The 21,461-nt window shown below is 49.8% G+C and overlaps 1 protein-coding gene and 1 long non-coding RNA gene across 8 annotated transcripts in view; one reads left to right on the top strand and one right to left on the bottom strand.

The window, feature by feature from the left end:
* ALPK2 (alpha kinase 2) overlaps positions 1 to 21,461 on the bottom strand; it is a 116,537-nt gene that overhangs the window by 19,485 nt on the left and 75,591 nt on the right. For all 5 annotated transcript variants that reach the window (XM_032310529.1, XM_032310527.1, XM_032310528.1 and 2 more), the window contains 6 exons: positions 16,629 to 19,824; positions 13,054 to 13,201; positions 9,660 to 9,787; positions 9,524 to 9,559; positions 4,656 to 4,930; positions 3,346 to 3,434 (listed from right to left, as the gene is read on the bottom strand). In XM_032310529.1, coding sequence (XP_032166420.1) covers positions 3,346 to 3,434; positions 4,656 to 4,930; positions 9,524 to 9,559; positions 9,660 to 9,787; positions 13,054 to 13,201; positions 16,629 to 19,824 — 3,872 coding nt within the window. The remainder of the gene's footprint in view (positions 1 to 3,345; positions 3,435 to 4,655; positions 4,931 to 9,523; positions 9,560 to 9,659; positions 9,788 to 13,053; positions 13,202 to 16,628; positions 19,825 to 21,461) is intronic.
* On the top strand, positions 883 to 11,386 carry LOC116571946. Of its 3 annotated transcripts, XR_004278059.1 has the most exons (5): positions 4,929 to 5,078; positions 6,084 to 6,182; positions 9,094 to 9,354; positions 10,263 to 10,317; positions 10,453 to 11,386. It is a non-coding gene; the product is annotated as an uncharacterized LOC116571946 (long non-coding RNA). The 3 variants fall into 3 exon arrangements; XR_004278058.1 differs by lacking the exon at positions 4,929 to 5,078 and adding an exon at positions 883 to 1,118 and having other exon boundaries at positions 10,263 to 11,386; XR_004278057.1 differs by having other exon boundaries at positions 10,263 to 11,386.

The following is a 21,461-nucleotide window of genomic DNA, read 5'->3' as shown; positions in this document are numbered from 1 at the left end:
CCCACCGGCCCTGTGTCCATTCATCACATCTCCTTCCTTCCTCCTTCCTCCCTTCCATTCATTCAGCAAATACTCATTCAGTGGTTTCTATCTCAGTCTTCTGATGCTGTTCCAGAAAACAGCAAAGAACACAGAGGCTCTGCGCTCAAGGATCTTACATTTAAATGAGGGAGACAGGCAATAAACAAGTCAATGTATAGTGCCAGGGGCTAGGTGAAAAAATAAAGCAGTGGAAAGGTGCTAGGTAGCACTGGGGTCGGGGAGGGGGATGCTGTTTTACTAAGGGAGGGCAGAGGAGGCCTTGCTAAGAAAGAACGTTTGAGCAGAGACCTGTAGGAAGGCGGGGTAGGGAGCCATGAGGGTATCTATGGGAGAAGCATTCTAAGTAGAAGGAACAACAAAGGGAAAAGGCACCAGGGCAGGAGCATGCTTGGTGGGTTCCAAGAGCAGGGAGGGGCCTGTGTGGCTGGAGTAGGGTCAGCAAAGGGGAGGTGGGAGCAAGTGGGTGCGGACAGGGGGCAAATGGGAAGCCAGAACTTGTGGGGTCTGGGAGGCCATTTGAAAAACCATTCGGATGAGAAGCCACTGGAGGGTCTTGGACAGAGGAGTGCCGCAATCACACACCCTTGTGGCAGGAGGACTCTGCCACTCTGCGGAGAAGGGGCCGTGTGGGGGCAAGGGCAGAGCAGGGAGATCAGGCGGCACACTGCACAACAGTGATGGCGGCCCCGGGGGAGAAGAGATGCGTCCCGACTGCGGTTTTCAGCACAACCCATTCTCTGTAGCACCTTAGATGGTATTTCACACCCGCTCCTCCCCTCCCCAGCCGCGCTCTCGCTTCCTGTTTTACCGTGAAGACTGAAACACTCATAGAGAGCTTCCCCCTCCCGCCCCCGACCATGGAGGAAGACTCCTCGCCCCCTCCCCCTGCGCCTCTTCTCCCACTGGTGTCCGGGTCTGGCCAACCCCTCTCATGCTCAGGGATGTTTCGCCAGCAAATTCTCCCGCCTCCTCCACCCGCTTTTCCCTCTAAGAAGCATCCTTGCCGGGGCCCCGCGACACGCTGGGACAGCTCTCCGCCCCTCGACGCCTGACTCACGGCTGACACCCAAACTCAGGTCAGTTTAGCCTCACGGTGGGCGACCCCTCCCCTCCCAATCGCCCTGGAACCCCCTCACAGGGGCGTGTCCACCAACGAAGGACTCCAGCAGCACCCGTGTGGCCGAGTCCAACGGTCTCCTCTGCGCCCCGGTCTTACGTGCCCTCGGTGGCACTGGACACAGCTGAGCTCTCAAAGCACCTTCCCGCCGCTTCCAGAAACTCACTTCCCCTTGGTCTCCTTGCTCCACTGGCTACGTTCTTCCTGTCTCCTTCGCTGGAGCCTCATGTCTCCCCAGCCTTGAGAGAGAGCTCTGCTCGCTCTGCCCACACCAGCTGGTGACCTCCTTGCTCGAAGGACGGTCCGCAGGGCGACGGTTTCCACATTTCTATCCCCAGTGCAGACCTCTTCCCTGTGCCCCTGACTCACGCGTCCAGCCTCCTGCTGTCTTCGATCCATATCTAAAAGGCATCTCAGATTGAACCCAGCCCAAACCGAGCTCCTCGCGGGCCCCAGACTCCTGTCTCGGCCCCACCTCGGTGACTGGCGACTCACCCTCCTATTCTTTTCATCCAATAAACATCTCCCCAGTAGCTTGTGCCAGAATCTCGAAAACTCACCGGAGAGCAAACACAAAAGAGACATAGCCCCTGCTTTGCAAGGACAGCCGCTGGGGAGAGGTCTGCGTGTGAGTGCGTGTGTACGCGCATGTGTGTGTGTATACGTGCGTGCGTGTGTGTGTGTGCATGTGTGTGTTTCCCAGTGCACAATCCTCTGATTTTGGTCCAGTGAGCAGGGAATCAGGAGCAGATGCCTTTGCGAGGACCCCCATCCTTCCATATGTTACCATTCATACGCTCACAAATTCTTCCCCCGTAAGGAAGGGACAGGTGTTTACACACCAAATGTCCCAATCTATCTTTAGGCTGGCGGCATATATGCGGGGCTGCCAATGGCACTCATCAGCTCCGAGTCCCTCGCGAGCATAAGCCCTTCTCAAGTCCCTGCACCGATCTTTATATCCATAATTTTGTGTTGTTTTCTTTAGAAAGCACCCAAACTGTGGTGTCAAGTCACACAAAACTTGGGTGTGCCCCACCCGAGGGCGCCGCGGTCTTGTGCGTTCCGGACAGCTCACACAATTGACCCTCTTCCTCCTTGAGAACTGCTGGGGGCAGACACTGGGATGGGGCCGGAGAAGAGTGAGAACATGTGAGAGCCCGTGACACGAAGCCGTCACTCACTCCAGACTGCGGTCTCAGGGGATTGAACAGAAAAGCAATTGTGTATTTTCTTTGCATTATGTTAGTTTTCCTTAAAGTTGCTGAGAGATGTCTGTGAACTCAATAAGTATGCTAAGCATTTCCTGGCCAAGAGCAGAAAGCACTGGGCTTTCTATACGATAAGCCCAATATACCACCTCAGGGAGAGTATGTTTGCCCCTTTGTGAGCTGACAGGGTCGATGAAGGCAACAGTTCCTTCCTTCCTTCCTCTCCAGGTTTCTACCGATACACAAATGGCTGTTGTACCTGAAATCTCCAATGTGCCCTGGCATACCTCTTTCTCTTTTCACTTAAACCCCCACACACGATCTCAACCAGAGGAGCAGGCTAGCAACCACAAGTTCCAGACCCCCAAACATCTGCTTGGTTCAGTCCATATTTGGCCAACGAGTGGATGAAAATAATCAGTGTGATTCCTCTCTGCAGGGTTCCAGGAAAGGGGTGGTACGTTCCTACACTGCTGATCCCCAGTTCACTCTTCTTAGACACGGCACCATACTTTATTTTCACCGTAGGGTAATTGTTTTGCGATAGACTCGTGTTCTCTTGGGCGGGCTTATTGTTGAGACACTGTAATATCCATGAAGTAGACACTCTTTCTTTTCTGCTTAACACGATACATTTATCCCATTCATTTCCTACCCAATTCTTTTCTACTTAGTACGATACACTTACTGAATTCACCTCTCCGTCCGCCTACCCATTCTTCATCCATCTATCCGTATAAACGCACATAGCTACGTGCCCTGATTTAAAGAATATGTACCAAATATCTCTCTGTAAGCCTCTGGCAACCTGGTAAGGAGCAGGACAGCAGCCCACACGTGTGCTTTCATAGCTCCCAGACAGACAGACAGGTGAGATGCTCGTCCTGCTGGTCCTTCTCACCCTCTCCTCGCTCCAGCCCCCCAAGTCCCCGACAGATCCCAAGTGAGAACCCAAGAGCAGCTAAACACACTTACTCCGGCACTTCTCCAAAGCCCTCCAGAGGCTGTGCTTCGGCAGCATAGATCTGGGCATAGTGTCTGGCGGTGTTCTGGACGTAGCATTCCTACATCACCCACACGCATAGGAAGGACAAGTGATTAGAGGAAATTCAGAGCTGCGGTAAAGCCCATCAGGTTTCCTGGTGTGGGTCGAGCCAATGGATTCTCAAACCCAGCCATCCCCTTGTTGGGGGCCCAGAAGTAACAGTGATTGCTACACAGCTGCATCGCTACAACCTAGAGCTGTCCACTGGAAGAGCTTCTCTGAGACCTGAAGGAACTCTCCAGGTAAAGCTCAAGCGGTCTCTGGGGCCAGGCATCCTGAACTAAAAAAGTTCTAGAACGTGCACGGTTGAAATTCACCCTGGGCTAAGAGGACTGGCCCCAGGGCAGGATGTCAGGTAAAGCTTGGGGGAACCTGCTGGGCTGCCTGTGAGCTCTCCCATCTGAAGTCTTCCTCAGGGGTGTGACAAGGGTTGTGGTAGTGAACACCTTGGCAAGACTGTTTGCCCCGGAAAAGCAAACTGGATTCTGCTTTCCACTCTGTAGGGCCTCCCCAAGAGGGAGTCTGGATGCTGGGGCTTTTCCCTGACCGGACCAGATGGTACTTGAGGCAGAAAGAGAATGAAGTGAAAGAATAGAAAAAAGAACGGTTGATTGGGAGAAAGGAATACAGCTGGCAAAATCCTATCCTCAGAACAGGGGCTGCCTTCATGAGCCGCAAGTCCCACCTGACATCAGCACGTCTGAGACCATCCTGGGTGGCTTGGCAGTAGCCAGGAGATTCATCAAAGTCTAACCTAATTGTTTTCCAGGGGACAGTGTTAGAAGGGCACCTCGCTTGTGACAGAGCTAGTCCCAGCACTCCCAAAAGCTGGCGTCAAAGCGGGAGGGGGAGGCAGGGAGGGAAGCCCAGATCTCCTCTTGTCTCAAGATTCTGTGATCAGTAACACAGGGAGGCGTGAACTTGGCTGGAGTCTTGGCTCAAACTCAGAAAGGCAGGAAACAGGACAAAGACTGGGCCTTCTGGTTATACCCCACACCCCTCCATAAACCAAACCAAAAAAGCAAAGCAATCTAGAAACTGCTCTCTTGGGGATGCTTGAGGATCCGGGCAGCCTGTGTAGCTTGCATACGTCCTGTGTCCAAGTGGACTCAAACCTTCAAGGACCTCATGGGGCACCCTAGGAACAGAACGGATCCCAGGTGGGGTCAGACACCAGGGAGGGACCTCCAGACTCGGGCTGAGTCCCATCCAGCTGACTCTTCCGGGCAGGTGGACCCACCTGGGCAGCGAGTTTGTAGTTCCTCTGGATGAGCTCGTCGTTGTTTCTGGTCCCATAGGCAACAGCGTTGTGCACTTTGAGCACGCAGGCGTGGCCGGGCTGGAAGACGGGCGTGAGCCCCCGCATCACCTTGCTGCGGAAGGCCTTCCGGTGGACGCCTTCTCCGAAGTGCAGCTCCTCTGTGGCGATCTGACCGCGCAGGTGGTCCCCGAAGTAGCTGTCGCTGAGGAAGTCTTCCCTGAAGATGAGCTGGCTGAATTCGATCTCTTCACATCCTGAAACACAGCTCGCCTTTAGTTAGAAGACCCCCCAGTGCTGCTTCTCGGCTACGCGTGTTGCCACACAGGGCTGAGGGCAAGGCTGGCCCGCAGAGCCCGGACGGAAACCGCACTCCCCACCGAGGCCCAGCTCAGAGATGAGATGGTGGGGGATGGGGGTGAGCCCTCCAGGGGGAGCGGGGAACACCCGTGCGAGGCCTCCGCGGAGCCAGGGAGAGGGGAGAAGACTGGTTGGGGCAAGGAAAAGAAGTTGAAACAGTGCAGGTTTTTTTATAAGTTAAATTTTAAAATTGGATCGCAAAAATGAAGAAGCGGTGTTTTTTTAATATAACCCAAATCTCAATTCGAGTTACACGATTAATTTCATGTTTCCTGGGCTCCCCAGGAAAAGCAGTTTATACAGACCTGGAAAATACAGACAGGACCGTGCAAGGTCATTAAAGGCAAGTTGAAAAGACAGGTGAAGGGTGCAGAACGGAGGAGGGACCAGTGATTAGGTGTAATAGAGCGATGCTTCTCAACCTTTCTTCTCATGATTGCCCTTTGAAAGGAGTCTTTTTAGACTTTTTTCCAAATTGCTCCTACCCTGAAATTTTAATTCCACACTTGTACTGTATATCTGTGTACATACTATGTGTATATCTGTGCTGCACACACAATCGGAGTACAGGGTTTTGTTTTGTTTTGTTTTGTTCTGTTTTGCCTCCTTAAGAAGCAATTTTTGCCTTCTCGGGAGCAATACTGCCTCCCTGTGCTGAGAATGTCTGTGGTAGACAAAAGAAATAGGCAGACAGGGGCGCCTGGGTGGCTCAGTCGGTTAAGCACATGCCTTCAGCTTGGGTCATGGTGCCAGAGTCCTGGGATCAAGGCCCCGTCAGGTTCCCTGCTCAATGGGGAGCCTGCTTCTCTCTCTCAACCTCCGCTCCTCCCTGCTTGTGCTCTCTCTCTCGGTGTCAAATAAATAAATAAAATCTTTAAAAAAAAAAAAAAGAAAGAAAGAAAGAGGCAGACAAAAACCAAACAGTAAAAGGAACTGCCTCTGAAGAAATACCAAAAAAAAAGTCTAATCATTTTGGATTTATTTGTAAAAGATAAGTAGAATTATTTTTCTAGCATGAGCTTTCTTCAGATTTGATTCTCCATGTTTCAGGTGACAATGGAGGCAATCAGAAGGCTCCTTTTTAAACTAGAGGCAAGCAGTCAGCATTCTGATGGGCTAACAGAAGAAAAGAAGACGGCTTTCAGTGACGTAAGTTTTGTTTAGATTTTTTAAAATGTCCTCCAGTTCTCGAAGTCGATAAAGACTAGCATCTTTCTGAATGTTTAAGGAAGAAAGAAATCCTGGGTCGTGTGAAAAATCTCACTTCACATTTCTACTTTGACTGCACAGAGAAACATTTTTTTCTCTGCTTTTAAAAATATTTTCAGATCATGTGTTTTAAGAACAGTCTATGCCTGAAGCTAGCTATTAAAGGCATAAGGAGATAAAATTATTCTTGGGACACTTGGGGGGACTCAGACAGTTGGGTGTCCAGCTCCTGATTTCGACTCAGGTCATGATCTTGGGGTCGTGAGATGAAGCCCCCTTGCTGGTGTGGAGCCTGCTTGGGATTGCGTCTCTCCCTCTCTGGGGATGAATCAGGAGGCCTAGTTACTGACAGAAAAAGAAGAGGGGGAGGGAGTGGTTCACATAGGAAAAGGGCTGAAGGTGCCAGTGGAGAGTGGACAGAAAGACTATCCAAGATTTCACCAAGCCGAGCAGGAGCCTCTGGCCAAGTAACCTGTCCTGGATCTCTAGAGAGAACTGGGCTGGAAAAGTAGGGCAACAGGAAGCACATGGGACATTTTCCCAGGCAACCATTTCTCATGACCCAGAGATCATGACCCGAGCCGAAACCAGCAGTCGGTCTCCCAACCAACTGTGCTACCCAAACGCCTCCCGGGCAGATTTTTAAGGAGATCCTTGTATCACAGATGTCAACCTTAGGGAAAGAACCAGAAAAAGAAATTAATTTATGGAGAAGAGGATAGTTTTTTCTTAAGTTAAATTTAAAAATGGGATCACAAAATGAAGAAGGGATTTTTTTTTAATACATATAATCCAAATCTCAATTCTAGTTACATGATTAATTTCATGTTAACTGTTTGGGTCCTAATACAATTTAGTGAACATAGGAAGTGTTTTGTGTAAACACATCAGAGCCCAATAAATATGAGCTGTATTTCCCCATTATGTTTTCTTGCATAATCCCCCCAAATTCCTGAAACTCAATTATTCTTAACAGAAATGTGTGCACCAAGTACTTAGAAATGCATCAGATTTAACACAAAAGTTGTCCAGACTATGTGCTTAGAAATAATAAGGGAATATTTTCTATATAGTATTATATTAGGTATAATTAACAATCCCATCTATAATTTCCAACGGAAATGTCTACTTAAAAATAAAACAATGAAAGGGAAAAAAATAAATCTTGGGACTTCTTTTTGAAAGCCTGTGTGCTATCATTAAATTGTGCTTGCTTGTGTTTTATTTGGACCATCTTTCATTTGGGGACTTCCCACAAGCTTGATTTTATTAGTTTTTTAATTAGGGACCAACTTGTGAAATATTATTTGTTCCTCCTCTAGAGAACTCAATTAATAAAATGTGAGAGAGACTCCCCCAAACAAGAAAGGTGATCAAGAAGTCATTTGAGGCTTCTTCATCTGAAAGATCAAGGGGTGGGGAGGAAAGTACGGGATCCCCTCACTTTCCAGGGAGTCACTGACACCGGACCCTCCCCCCAGTCACAGGGGGGTCTGACACTTGGAGGAGGTGATGTCATTGGGTCTAGACCCAAACCCTCTGGCTGGAGTCACAGGGCTACATCAGCACTGTTTTCATAAGGTGACCAGCAGCTCATCCCCACTGGGGTCTCTTTTACCAGTTCCTAACTGATAAACACCTAGAAAGATGAGTTTATGCGAACCTAAATGAACGAGGTTGTGGCAAGTATCCGGCATGTGAACACCCAGCAATGCTAAGCTGATGACACAGAGAAGCTCTTCTTCTGGAAGTTATTTTGTTTTCTCAAGCATAAGGAGGAAGGACATCCTTTTGCATATTTAGACTTTTAGAGAGATGGGGGGGCAGACATGGCAAAGGGATCTGAAATCATACAAGCATACTCCAAACTAAAGACAGGTACGTAGCATTTGAATAGGTTTGCAAAGAGCCTGTTTGTTGTTGCCGATAAATATCATGATATAAATATCATGATACGTGTTTCCTAGACCATTTCCTTTTTTATTTTTTTTAAAAAGATTTTATTTATTTATTTGACAGAGAGAGAGATCACAGGTAGGCAGAGAGGCAGGGGGAAGCAGGCTCCCCACTGAGCAGAGAGCCTGATGCGGGGCTCCACCCCAAGACCCTGAGATCATGACCTGAGCCGAAGGCAGAAGCTTTAACCCACTGCACCACTCAGGCGCCCCTGCTAGACCATTTCTAAGTCAAGATCCCAGCTCCTCGCCCTTTATGAACTAGGTGTCCCCCCCATCATAATCACATTTACTGTCTTGTCTCCACAAAGACTTCCCCGTCTTGGGTGTTTTTGTTTGTCTAAAAATCAGCCCACAAGGTGAATTTCTTTATGAGGCTGAATCAACTGAGTTATCCATTTTATTCACATCTCTTCTAAAAGTCACCAAAGCTCCTACGAGGTGCAAAAAGCTATGGTCAGTGATGTGGGCATGCATGGGTAGGCGTGCACAGGTGGGTGTGCACGGGTGGGCTACAGCCAGCTCGCTCCCGCTGCCGGTGGGCATCTCTTCCTGGCTCCGTGTTTTCTCCATTCTCACATGCGCAGTGAAAATTGGCCATGGTGATAGTATTTACACCACAGAAATGAGAAAACTCAACAAATCAGTGCACCCTCCCCCACACACCCTGGGCAGGTTGTTAAACATTTCCCAGCAGCCACTGGGTGGGGATGGGCATGTGTGCGGGGGCAGGGAATTTTCCCTAAGAGGAAACACAGGCCAAGCATGGACTCCACCAAGCTACACTAGGTGGCCCAGCGGCAGGTGACTGCTCAGGAGCCCCCTGTTTGCCTGTTGCCATGCCAGCACCAAACACCAAAGGAAAGCATCCAAACCCATCTCTCATTTTCATTAAGATGCAAACGAAGTTATTCCCCTCGACACCGGGCTGTCTTTGGAATCGGATGGGCTAGTCAAACTGCCAAGCAAACTGAAGATGCAAAACAGGTTACAACAGTGCCAGAGGCTGAAAACAGCCTGCAGAGGGCCTGGACACCAGCCTGAGGCTTACAGGGAGGAGTCTTCCCTCAAAGCCCACCAAGGTGTCCTGGAGCACCGCACCTGCAGTCTGATCTTTCGTTAACACTTGCGGACAGTCGTCATCTCCCGCACTTACGGTAGGCCTGCAACTAGCTTGAAATTGTCTTTCGTGTCTCAGTCATTCCTGTGCTCTGTCCTACTTGGTTGGAAGAGTCAGCAGGAATACTGCTTCTGCCCTTGATTCCAGGAGCTATTTCACGCTTTTACGGAGGACCCATGTCCTTGGACAACCAACGACTGGCTTACCTTTCAGATCCTGGTGACTCGTGAGTTGTTTCAGAACTGGAAGCAAAGGAAGAGAGGGCGTTCAGTACGCATGGGCATTCTGAACTGGGGGGCAGGGGAGTTAGAGCTCGCCTGAAACTGAGCCGCCGAGGCTTACCTTCAGCCGTGAGGTTAAACTCAGTGGTCAGTTTTCCGTAACTGTTCTTGATGCAGCAGTCATAGGTGCCCTGGTCCTTCTGACCAGCTTGCATGATGGCCAAGGACACAATGGAGTTGTCACCCGCACTGCAATAGGGGGCATGAATATTTGAATGCTTCATCGTCCTGAGGTTGGAGGTTTCTAATGCACTTATGGAGAAAGAAACATGCTTCCTTGCCCTCATGTTTTGGGCCAGTGGGTTGGCTAAAGAGCAAGACCTCGATGAGCTGTTCAAATCCTTCATTCCTCTGAGGGGACGATCAGCGCGATTTTGGCTTAACACCCTCACTCCAACATGCGATATTAAAACAGAAACATTTGAGAGGTTCGGCTGCTGCTAGTAAAGAACCAGAAATGTGGATTCTGGGGGCTGTCATTAACATTTCTGCTCAGAATTCACCTCAATTATGTTACCAGTCCAGGTGCCCTGTGCTTAAAGGAGACCCGAAAATTCCAAACCCAAATCTAAACACAGACACAATAAGGGACAAGAGAAAGGAGGTCTCTGCTGTAAATAAGGACACGTGGCTGAGGTTTTTTTTTTTTTTTTTTTTTAAATAGGATACCCCCAGACTGAATACCAGCCATCCATCCGCCCTCCCACCCATTCAACATTGTAAGTTCCAGGCACCGTGCTATGAACAGAAAAACCGGTGGTGACGATGATGATGATAGCTAACGTGTACTTGGCACTTGGTATGCACCTGGCATCGTACTGATGACTTAAACATCTATTTCATGTCACACACAGATCAATGTAATGAGAGAAGTGGTATTACTATCCCCACTTCACAGATGAGAAAACTGAGGCAGACAGAGGTCAAGCACATGACCTAAGTTCCCACAGCTGGGTTGAGCTGGGACTTGAACCAAGAAAGCCTGAGTCTGGAGTCCTCACCTTGATCTCAAGACGCTGCCTCTTCAAGTGATTTGGGATCATTCCCCTCAAATCTGGGATCATGGGAATTATGGCTAACGCTGCAATCTTCATTCCAAAGTCTCACACTAAAAATTTACTTTGTAGCCAAAAAGTTACATTAAATGTTGTTGTAGTTTTGTTCGGAATGTTGTTAAACATTCACCAGGTTTGTCTGTTTCAGTTTTGGGTCATCTCACAATTCAAACCCAGATTCCACTTATCCTGTCTCGGTTGCTTAGCCTCCGAAGTAGAGACGCTCGGTTGGTTTTTCAGTGGACATCAAGTCTCTGATTTACACATGTTTCATGCACCAATGGCTTGAAAGAAAAGCCCATGAAATGATAATACATCATCCACCGAGACAGCCTCTGAATGCGTCCTGAATGCATGGTGGGAAGTGGACAGTCCCAGTCACGAGCAGAAGATTTCCTGTTGGGCTGCAAAACGCTGAGTCACAGAAGGCCTGGGGTGGTATCTCTCTGTGTGGCTTCTGACCCAAATTCCCTGATCCTCTGACACCTGACGGAGAACCTTGGAGGCCTCTTCCTGTGCTTCACATGTCACCCAAGGAGAATTTAATTATGGGAGAATGCTCCTGTACCTGACTTTGCTGTTTAAATAGAACCCCCAGAGACATTTTTAACTTGCAACTTACAAGTTCTGTCTAGGAGAAAAGATAACCCTCAGTGTTTATTATCTGTCAAATATTAACCAGTTTTGTACCTGTTTGCAAAAGTATTATCGATTTGCCCCACAGACTATATAAATCTCCATTTCTCAAATGTTCCTTTACCATCTTCCTGGTTCTTCATTATTTAATGAGCTGAAAGAGATCTTGGCTGTGTGTTTATATTATACTTGCTTGAGAGATTTCAGCTTCTGGGAAATGATGTTTTTACAAGGCAGTGAGATACTTCTTGGAGGGACTGGAATTAAGGTGAAAGAAATTCGATAACATTTAAAAAGCCACTCGAACTAATGTAAATGATTTCTTGATATACAGAGGACGCAGGCCTCCCAAATAGTCCCCATAAACCACAGAAGCGGCAAAGGGGTGCCCCTAAACCAGTGTGGCCAAGAAGGAGAGAAGCCGGCGCGTCTAAGATCGTAAAGGCTTGGCCACGCATCGCCAGCACAGGGCAAGCCTACTGTTGCCAAATGCTCCCCAGAGGGAGGCTGGGTTTTCTAAAGACATCTCAGATGGAAAAGGGACCCAAAGGATTCCGGTGCCAATTCTGAGCTCAGAGCAAGATGGCGGAAACCCCCACTGGTTAATTATCCTTGGCTGACAACTACAGCAAGTTTTTTAAATGAATAATGAGTGCTTCCTTTCTATAAAGCTCTAGGGAGCAGCCTTGATTTTAAAATCAAGTCATTTATTCTCCATTAAAATTCTTCTGAAGCCACACATAAGACGGGCGGGATGAGGGCAGCGTTTTAGGCAGCAAACGTGATTCCATCCGTGACAACCCAGTTAGATGTTCTGGAGTGATGTCACGGCAAAGAAACTGTAGCTCAAATCTGCCGTGGTTGCATTTGGGACCTAATTTCCGGACATGGGTTCCCAGCGGACCCATTTGATTTCATTCGACAGAAAGCTCTCCGGTTGTGCTTCCTTTTTCAGGCTACTTGTGGCGAGATGAAGGGGGTAGGAACCTCGGTGACTCAGGGAGCTGAACAGGGACCTCCTTTGGCAGAAAAAGCACCTGAGGACTGTTGGAGTGACAGTTGTTTCCACGGAGCCCAGTGATCTGTTTAAGAACCAGCCACGCCCCCTCAAGTGTGTCAGATGAAGCTCCAGGTCCGCAGTTCACCCGAGCGAGCGTGTATTGCCAGCACCGCGTTCTAGGAAGCCGTTCGCCAGGTTCATTCCACACGAGAATTCTCGGCAATGATTCTCTCCCTCCTCCCCTCCTCTCCATCCCAGAACCAAACAGCTTTTCCCATCTCAGAAAGGGCTGTTTATCACCCTCCAAGCTGCTGCTTTCAACGACCTCATGGTGGAGAGGTAGTTTTCCTTTTCTTCTTTCTTTGGGTTCACCTTTTCAGCATTGGAATTTGTCAGGCTCATGGGAATTATGACACAGAGAACACAGCCAAATTCACAGACATGCAGAAGAGAGCTCTGTACTCTTGGGACCACAGAACCTCCACCTAGAAGATGATCTGACCCGTGTCCCTGATTCTAGAAACATCATGAAAAGTTTCCTAACTTCCTGAGGCCCCAAAACTCAGGGATGGCAGAGCCCGGCTAAAAACCCTCCATGGCTTCCTCTGTCTAGACATCTGTCTTCGGTTACTTACTCGTCTTGGATACTTTGGGTGTGGGGTTTCGACTTCAGTTTCCCTTTTCACTTCCTATAATAATTTTCTTCTAGAACTACGTTGTGAAACACGCAACAGCAGTGAAAAGTGATCGGGCAAATAGCGCACCTTCTCTGTACTTGGGCTATTGACTTTGAATCTTTCGTCCACCAGACAGTAGAGTCTTCATGAATTTCTGCAAACTGGCAGCTTAATTTAATATTCCCGGAGTGGTCAGGGTACATCTCGGCTTGGATCTTTTTCAGTAATATCGGAGCTGTGAAGGAGAGATTTGCAGGTCAGTGTTCTTACAACAGTTGCAAAGAAAGACTTCATGGTGGGGAAGAGACTTTGCCATTGTATCACATGTCATGCTAACAACAATCCCCCAAATTGGGATAATAACTATTACCCTCCATTCATGGATGAGGAAGCCAAGTGTCTGAGGGGAGAAGTGGCATACCTAAACAGTCAGAAAAATGAACTAATCCACCTCATTTTTCATTACAAAACACTCCACGAGTGAGCTCTGTAATGCACAAAGTGAAATAGAATGTGAGAGACTTTTTTTTTTTTAAAGAAGAGGGTGGGGGGCTGGGGATACCTAGCCTATAAACCTGGGCCAAATAGAGATGCTTTTAAAGGATCACCAGATGGTCCAGGTCAAAATCAGAGCTGGGGATTAGGAGCAGAATAAAATCCAGATGGGTGGGTTATCTCTGAATGACATTCATCCATCTTTCCCCTTGATCTATTGTCTTGGCTGAAAACATCCTAACGGAGTGCAGTGATGTCTGACATCAATTTCATTAGCAAAAGAGAAGCATCTTCTTGAATGAAATAGGAGCGAGCAAGAAACCATTCGGGGGTTAGCCTGAGCTCTTTGAACATCGCCTTTTTAATTAAACCCGGGATGAGCGCACTGCCGGATGGGGAAGTGTGTCATTACTCAGGCCAGCCACTGGGCGGCAGGACAGACATTAGAACGGGACACGGACGGCGGACCCCGCCAGGTGGGCAGAGTGATTGGGCCATAAGGTTACTGGAAACCTGGTGTTAATCTTCTGCAAACCGACTTCCCTAACGCCGCAGCTGTGGTAACCCAGAACATGACGTAATCCACCGCCAAGCCAGAAGTCCTCGATGCTGACGCTTTGTTTGCCCCTTTCCCGCGAATCCCACTGGCCACTGGAAGGCGCCAATGGATTAAAGGTGCCTCTCTTCCCTCCTTGACGCCAACAGACATGTGGGCAACAGAATGCACATTTAAAAGCTTATTTTCTTCCCAGAAAGTGATAATGGGCTGATCAGGGAATAAGTCCCCCAACTAGGAAGTAGCTGAAGATACTGACAATATGATGGGAGAGAGAAAACATACCAAGTGCTTATCGATGGCGACCTCCATTTCAGTGCAAATGGCCGATGGGGCTAGCTGGGCTAGGTCCTGAGGCCATTGGTCTCAAACTCTCGGTCCAGACCCAGCCTGCCTCCTCCTCTGGGACCTAATTCCTCAAGGGCCCTTCCAACACTTATGCAGGGGCAGCCTTCATGATGATTTGTGGATACCTGAATGTTCCTAAAGCAGCCAACCCTGTCCACTGCGCATTCTGAGTTCTGAACACAGAAAGTTGGGGGGACAGAGGGAAGGGCACACAGTGGGCAGCAGGACGAAATGAGGGTCCCGGAGAGCTCGAAAGCTGGCTTGGACAAGAGGTCTCGGGGCTTCCGAAAGGACCTCTCTTTGGGTGGGAGGAAGGGAGAGATGGAGATGAAGGAGCTACAGGGAAGCCTGGGAGTGTGGCTGGGTTTTCCTTCTGTGCGTATTCTGGCCAAGTGTCGGGTGGAAAGACTAGAATAGAAAGCTTTGAATGTCCCCAGGAAAGGTTACTCAGTTTTATTTCTTTGAGTCATGTGAGGCACAGCACCCCCCCACATACTAACTCCTTCCCTGCGTGGTCTGTGGTTTGAGAGCGCAGCCTCCCTCCCAGAAGAGCACTGCGCTGACCCAGGGGGTCTTGGGGACACCCAGCACAAGCTCCACCAGTCCGCGCTTACCCGCAGCGTCCTTGTTCCTACAGAAACTCGAAAAACCACGGACAGGGATTCCAAATAGACATTTCCCTTGGGGCTGAAACCACTTTAGAAATCTTATAAAATACTGCTCCATCCTCTTTAAATATGTGGGTTTTTGGATTTTTTTTTTTTTCTTTATTTGAGAGAGGAGAGCCACAAGCTGGGGAGGGGCGGGGCGGGGCAGACTCACCACTGAGCATTCCCAACTTGGGATTCCCAACTTGGAACTGGATCCCAGGACCCCAGGATCATGATGTGAGCTGAAGGCAGACACTTAACAGACGGAGCCACCTGGGTGCCCCAACTTTAAATGTTTTTTTTTTTTTTTAAAGATTTTATTTATTTGACAGAGAGAGATCACAGGTAGGTAGAGAGGCAGGCAGAGAGAGAGAGAGAGGGAAGCAGGCTCCCTGCTGAGCAGAGAGCCCGATATGGGACTCGATCCCAGGACTCTGAGATCATGACCCGAGCCGAAGGCAGCGGCTTAACCCACTGAGCCACCCAGGCGCCCCCCAACTTTAAATGTTTTAAAACATGTCTCCTAGAGAGCTGGCTGGATGCCCCCAAACGTTCTGAAGGGAGTCTTGTATTGAATCCTGCCTGCAGCAGGCGCAGAGGGCCCGCGGTGTCCACAGGAATAAGGAGCATCAGTGTGGAGGTCTGAAAACTCTGACAGGAGGAGCAAAGCCCCCTTAGCGTTAAGGGGGCCCCCAGCATCAAGATCCCACATGCGCAGATGGCATCACTGGCTGCGGAGTCTTCTCTTCTGACTCCTCCCACCCATGGGGAGGGAAAGAAGAGCTCTGAAATAACAGAGGCTAAAATTCGGGTTAAGGGGTGGAGTTTGGGGTTGAGGCAGTACTCCCATTGCAAAGCAGTGATGACAGCATTTATAGCGCTTTGAGATTCAGTTGGTTTGAAACCTGGAACGGAGTCCCCAGGGCACTTTAGACTCAGACAAAGAGGAGGGTAAGTTGGAAAGAAATTTTATGTTCACATTTGGAAGAAAATCCAGGATTCAATTTAGCTGTTTTTAATGAAAATCACCAATTAAAGAGGAGAGTCCCAAATTGTACCTAAATGTTTATTTCTGTAAATCCTGCTTAGTGTGTGGTCTATTTAATTATACTAATTAGCTACACTGATGAATGCTTCTGTTTATCTTTTAAAATATTTTTTAAAGGATAATTAAACAGAAAGCCATCTTAATCACACTCCCTTGGTTAAACCTACCTCCAGGCAGCCTCTTCTAGCGGTTCTCTCTCGAGATCACCTGGGGACCTGTTAGAAACCACTTTCTCGGGGCACCTGGGTGGCTCGGATGGTTGGCGTCTGCCTTCGGCTCAGGTCATGATCTCCAGGTCCTGGGGTGGAGCCCCGCATTGGGCTCCCAGCTCAGCAGGGAGCTTACTTCTCTCTCTCCCTCTGCCTCTCCCCCTGCTTGTGTGTTCTTTCTCTAATGAATAAATAAAATCTTTAAAAAAAAAAAAAGAAAGAAAGAAAGAAGCCACTTTCTCCAGCCCGAAACTTGAATCAAAAACTCTGGAGGTAGAGCCCGGCAATCTGCATACAGGAGCTGGGCCTCCGGCTCGCCAGCCCAAACGCTAACCGCGACAGCCGCGGAGCCTCACCTTTTCCGTCTCTTCTGCAAGGCGGCTCCTCCGCGTCTTGTCTCTCGTCTGTGCCTGATGCCGGTGGTTGGGGTGCAGGAGTCCTTCTGAGAAGGCTCGACCTCCGCCTGACATTCTCCTTCTCCTCCAAACGCAGCCTCAGGGCGGCCACCCTGGACAGAAGTTTCTTCTTCACGCCCTCAGCTATGGGTCCTCTCCCTGAAGCCTCTTGCTTCTTGACCTCCCCGGAGCCACTCCCTGCTGCGGGGGACTTGGGGAAGCTGAGGGTCTGGGCAGCCAAGTGCCCGAGCTTCTCGTCCCTGGGTTTTTGCCCAGAGCCCAGGCTGGAGCCCTGTTGGCACGGGGACGGCAGTATCTCGGGAGCTTTCTCCGACACACATCCACCTGCCGTGGAGGCCAAGGTCACAGCAGGCGAGCCCGATGCGCCGGTGGATGTGGCTTCCCCGGTGCGGGGCTCCTCCCCTGTAGGTTCCTGGATTTTGTGTCTTTCTGAAAAGTTTGTGATGTTTCCTTCAGGACAGGCGGTAAAAGGCAACCGAGTAAGAGCACTGGGAGACGGTGGATGTTTCCCACACTCACTCTCAATGGCTCCTCTGTCCTTTGAGTCAGAAAATGTGTAGGGGTGGTTTCTGGGCCCCACTACACCCTTCTCAGAGACGTCATGAATTTGACCCGAGGAGTCGCGAATATCCGCTCCAACACATGTGTGAGTCATCACTGCAGGCCCATCAGAAAGAGGTAAAGTGGGGAAAACAGACTCTGCTTTGTCGTTTTTACTGCGTTCAGCCTCCCCCGAGCTTCTGTCGCTGCCCTCTTGCATTTGGCCGATTCCATGCGCCCGGGGACGTGCTCCCTGACCTTCGTCAGGACTCGGGACTTGCAAGACGGCGGGCTGGACGGCCGGTCTCTGGCCCATGGGCCCAGCATCCTGTTCACTGACCTCGCTGACAACAGACACGGAGGGCGCGGGAGGCCCCGCCGTCTCAGCCCGGGCACACACCGTCCCACCTGCCGCATCCGTGGGGTCCACAGAGGACTCCACGACCTTCAGGCGGGTCAGAAACCGTTTAAAGAAAGCAGCGTGATCCGCCTGGACTCGGTGGCCCTCTTGGCTTTGGCTCACACCGTCAACGTTTTCCCTCTTTCCAGTTTTCGAAGGCTCGCATAGCAAATCTGCGACATCTAATTCCTTTTCGTCCACAGGATCCACTGATGACTCTAGGAGTCTGGGTTGGCTCAAATACTCAGGCGAAAGCCTCCTCCAGGATGCACGGCTGGCTGATTTTCCACTAACGAGCGTTTCTCTGTCAATGGCAAGTGCTGAGCCAGACTCAGCCTGAGGGCTGTGAGCCTTGAGAACGTCAGGACCCGCTTCCAGCTCCTTGGACTCGGAACCTGGCTGTTGTCTGGGTGGCCAGACTTCTGGAATGGAAGCTTCCAGAGTTATAATCTTGAGCTTGCTTCCTGTTTCCCAAAGTCCTGGCCTGCTCCCTCTGGACTCTTCCAGTGGGATATTAGAGAGAGGAGAAATGTGGCTTGGAGCCTGACCTCCAACTTCCACAGCGGCTTCAGCTGCCTTGCACACGCTAGTCCCCGAGCTTGAGCTCTGTCCTCTCTCCTCCCTGGAGTTTGCTGATAAGCAGTCCGACGACACTGGGTCTATCTGCCCTCGGGCAACTGGCATCCTGGGCCAGCTTTCTTGGAGATCATCTTCAGGAGGAGAACTCTTTTGGGGTAAGCTCTCTGGCTGGATCCTCTGTGTTGTTTCACTTTCTTTGTCTTGGAAATGCTCCTCGAGGCTCCTCCGGCCTGCTCCGTCCATGGCCGGGCTCTTATTTCCAGAATGGTTATCAGTCTGAAGAGGGGAAGTGCGGCAGAAACCCTCTCCTTCTGGGAGCTGAGGAACGTGGATGTGGACTTCTGGCCCCCCGGGAGCCAGGCCAAAGGGCTCTTCTAGAGATGCCGTTGTGGAATAATTAAAAATATGGCCCAACTGTGCATTGGAAGGAAGCTGGCAAGTATTTCCTTCCAGAGCCTGAGGGGAACTCTCCCTGGGACCATTGGGGTGACTGTCCTCCGCGATTGAAACAGGGAGGTATTTGGCTGGGTGGACTTTGGTGGCCATAGTAACGGTCGATGTGTCCCCACTTTCCCTGGTCACCTGAAGACCCTCAAGATTAGCAGTTAAAGACACCGGCTTCTCAGGAGGAAACATCACCACCGAACCATTTCCGGCTGGTGTGTCTGCAGTGCCTGGGGCACGGGTCCTGGGGCTCTCGTCACCGCCTTCTGGAAACTGCACAGAAGAGCTGTTGTCAGAACACAGCGGCTGTCTTTCCTCAAACCGTCCGGAACTGCCGGGGCTTGGCCTCTCCCGGCCAGGCTGGACTGCAGAGACCAGCGCGGAGGTGACATTCTCCGTCTCTGCTAAATTTTCCCCTGTGCCTCCTTCGCTGGCCTTCTGCGAAATGTTCCAGGCAGAAGTATTGGTAAAAAGAGGCGGCGCGGCAGAGTCTCCCCCCTTGCTGCTCCTGCACGGGTGCTGTGGGAGCTCAGAATGCTGCGTATGAGAGAGGATGCCCGGCGTCTCGTTATCAGGAGAACGTGAATCAGATACTTTGCTTTGAATCTCCGCCGGCTCTAAGTCCGTGGAGCAAGTTTCCGGAGGCAAATATCTATCAGCTGAGGCTCTAGCAGGAGAATCCATTGTGTCCCGTGTTCCTTGGTCTCGTGCTTCAAGATGCTCCAACACACTTGCTGCTTCCCTGCCCCCTGGCTCATCGCATGGAGTTTCCAGGGTGAGTCTGGGCTTTTCGGGTTCCGGGGAAACAACAGAGAGAGCCTTGGGCTCCCAGGGGTCAGCACTGTCCTCTTGGGGGAGAAGCACTGACAGCTCCCGGAGGGATGTATTTTCATTATGGGCATCTGGGATGCTCAGCTCATATCCTGGTTCTGGCCAGGAACCTCCAAGTGCATGGTCTTTTCTGTCCTGCTTTTCTCCGTGTTGTGGACATTGAGTACAGCTTCTTAGCTCCACGTATCGGGCCAAGGATGTGTCTTCCTCATCGATCCCTCCTGCGTTGGGGAAGGAATTTGTTGTGGTCTCAGCAAATGCAGACTCTTCCCCAGCAGGATCTGAGAAAGCTGGCAGCTGGCTGAGAAAGTCTCTCTCCCTGACTGTTTCCCGAATTTGCACCTAGGAAGATGAAAGTGATATTAATAGACTTGTTCCTAGGAGAGCCCACAATTGGGCATTCCTGTGAGCCCAAGAATGTTAATCCTCGATGACTGTAATAATGGACAAGAGGGGAAGCAGGAATGATTGAAATCTAAACGCCGGTCCCCAGACCCTCTCTAGCTATTAGAGACTTCCTGGAGAAATGCACATTTAAGCAACTATGTTCCAGGGGACCCTTGGTCAAATTCCCCATTTTAAACAAAAAGCCTTCCGACAGTCGGATGATGCCTTCTTGTCTCTCAGGAGGAAAGACAGAAATAAACTGAATGTAAACTATTTTGATCAAGTTAAGCCACCAGAGCTTGCGTGCATCTCTCCAGAAAGATACATTTCACATGATCATAACAAATGAAATATACAAGGCTTGTAAAGTAGCACTGAATAAACTTTGTCCCCAGTAATGGCTAATAATGTTACTAAAGAACAGAGAAAGGCCTGTCCTTTGAACCTGTTTCTAATGAAGTAACGGGGTTATGTCGGGTCACCAGCGCTTCCAATTGTTTCTGCCCCAGGAGGATTATAGAATTCTACAATGCCTCTTCCACTTTAAAACGGATGTCCCGTGGCAGGCGGACCATGCCCATGAGAAGTAGAAGATTCAGGGAAGAGACAGAGAGAGAAACGGATGGAGGAAGGGAGAGAGGGAGGGGAGGGCAGTAAGAAGAGAGGAAACTCACTTTGTGAGGAGTAAACCCTGACTCTTGTATGATACCGGTTATTGTTGAAGGAAGCAACAAGATCTTAGACGACATTCTTATCTCTTACAACTTGAATTTCATCAATTATTTCAACACACGTCAAAATCACGCCCAGGCAACAAAAAGGGAATTGCTGCTACATTTTGGCAAGTACCTCCGTCTACCCTGCTTTAGAGCAACCCCTTTCGATAGGACAGAAACTGATACCTGGGCTTATAAAGGAGAAGAGACAGAGTCTCCCAGGGCATAACAAAGCCAACCTGGAATGTTTCTGGGCACAGTGTGGCTCCAAGTCCCAAGGCTCACTCCCAGAAACCGCACGGGAGAATCCTGGGTCTTCTGCCCTGCAGTCAATCCCTTTACGTACTACCAGTGGGAGAGAGACCAGCAGAGCCACACCGCCCCGACACCCCCCCAAGGCTACCTGCTGTCACCAGTGATTCCCTCTCATCTCTCCTCCTTCAACCCACCCTGACGTTCATTTAATTCTGAACTTATTGGCATAAAAGGGCCTCACGAGCAAGAAGAAACTCAGTATCATTTCCTGTACTATCCACTCCTTGAGGGCTGGGACCATCTTGGATTCAACAAATGTTTCTTGACCGCCTCCAGCGTATCAGGGAGTGTCCCTGGTAGTGCGACAGAGCACAGGCAATCTGCCCCATAGTCGGGAAGGAGCTCCCATTCTATGTGGTCTTCGAGGCTGTTAGTTACAGCGATTAGCACCCGGCAGGTGCACCATGAGCACTTGTTGAAAGAAGGAGTAAATGAATGAACCATGCACGATCAGGGAGCTCAAGCCAACATCACCCATGAAACCTCTCCAAGCTGAAGGGCTTTGGACTTCCCGTCTGCTCCTGACTTTGGGAAAACTCTATTTTTAAAAAGTCTTTTAAC

Source organism: Mustela erminea, chromosome 13 (genome assembly GCF_009829155.1).
Source record: "Mustela erminea isolate mMusErm1 chromosome 13, mMusErm1.Pri, whole genome shotgun sequence".
Classification (NCBI taxonomy): Eukaryota; Metazoa; Chordata; class Mammalia; order Carnivora; family Mustelidae; genus Mustela; species Mustela erminea.
This window is presented reverse-complemented; position numbering and strand designations above follow the sequence as displayed.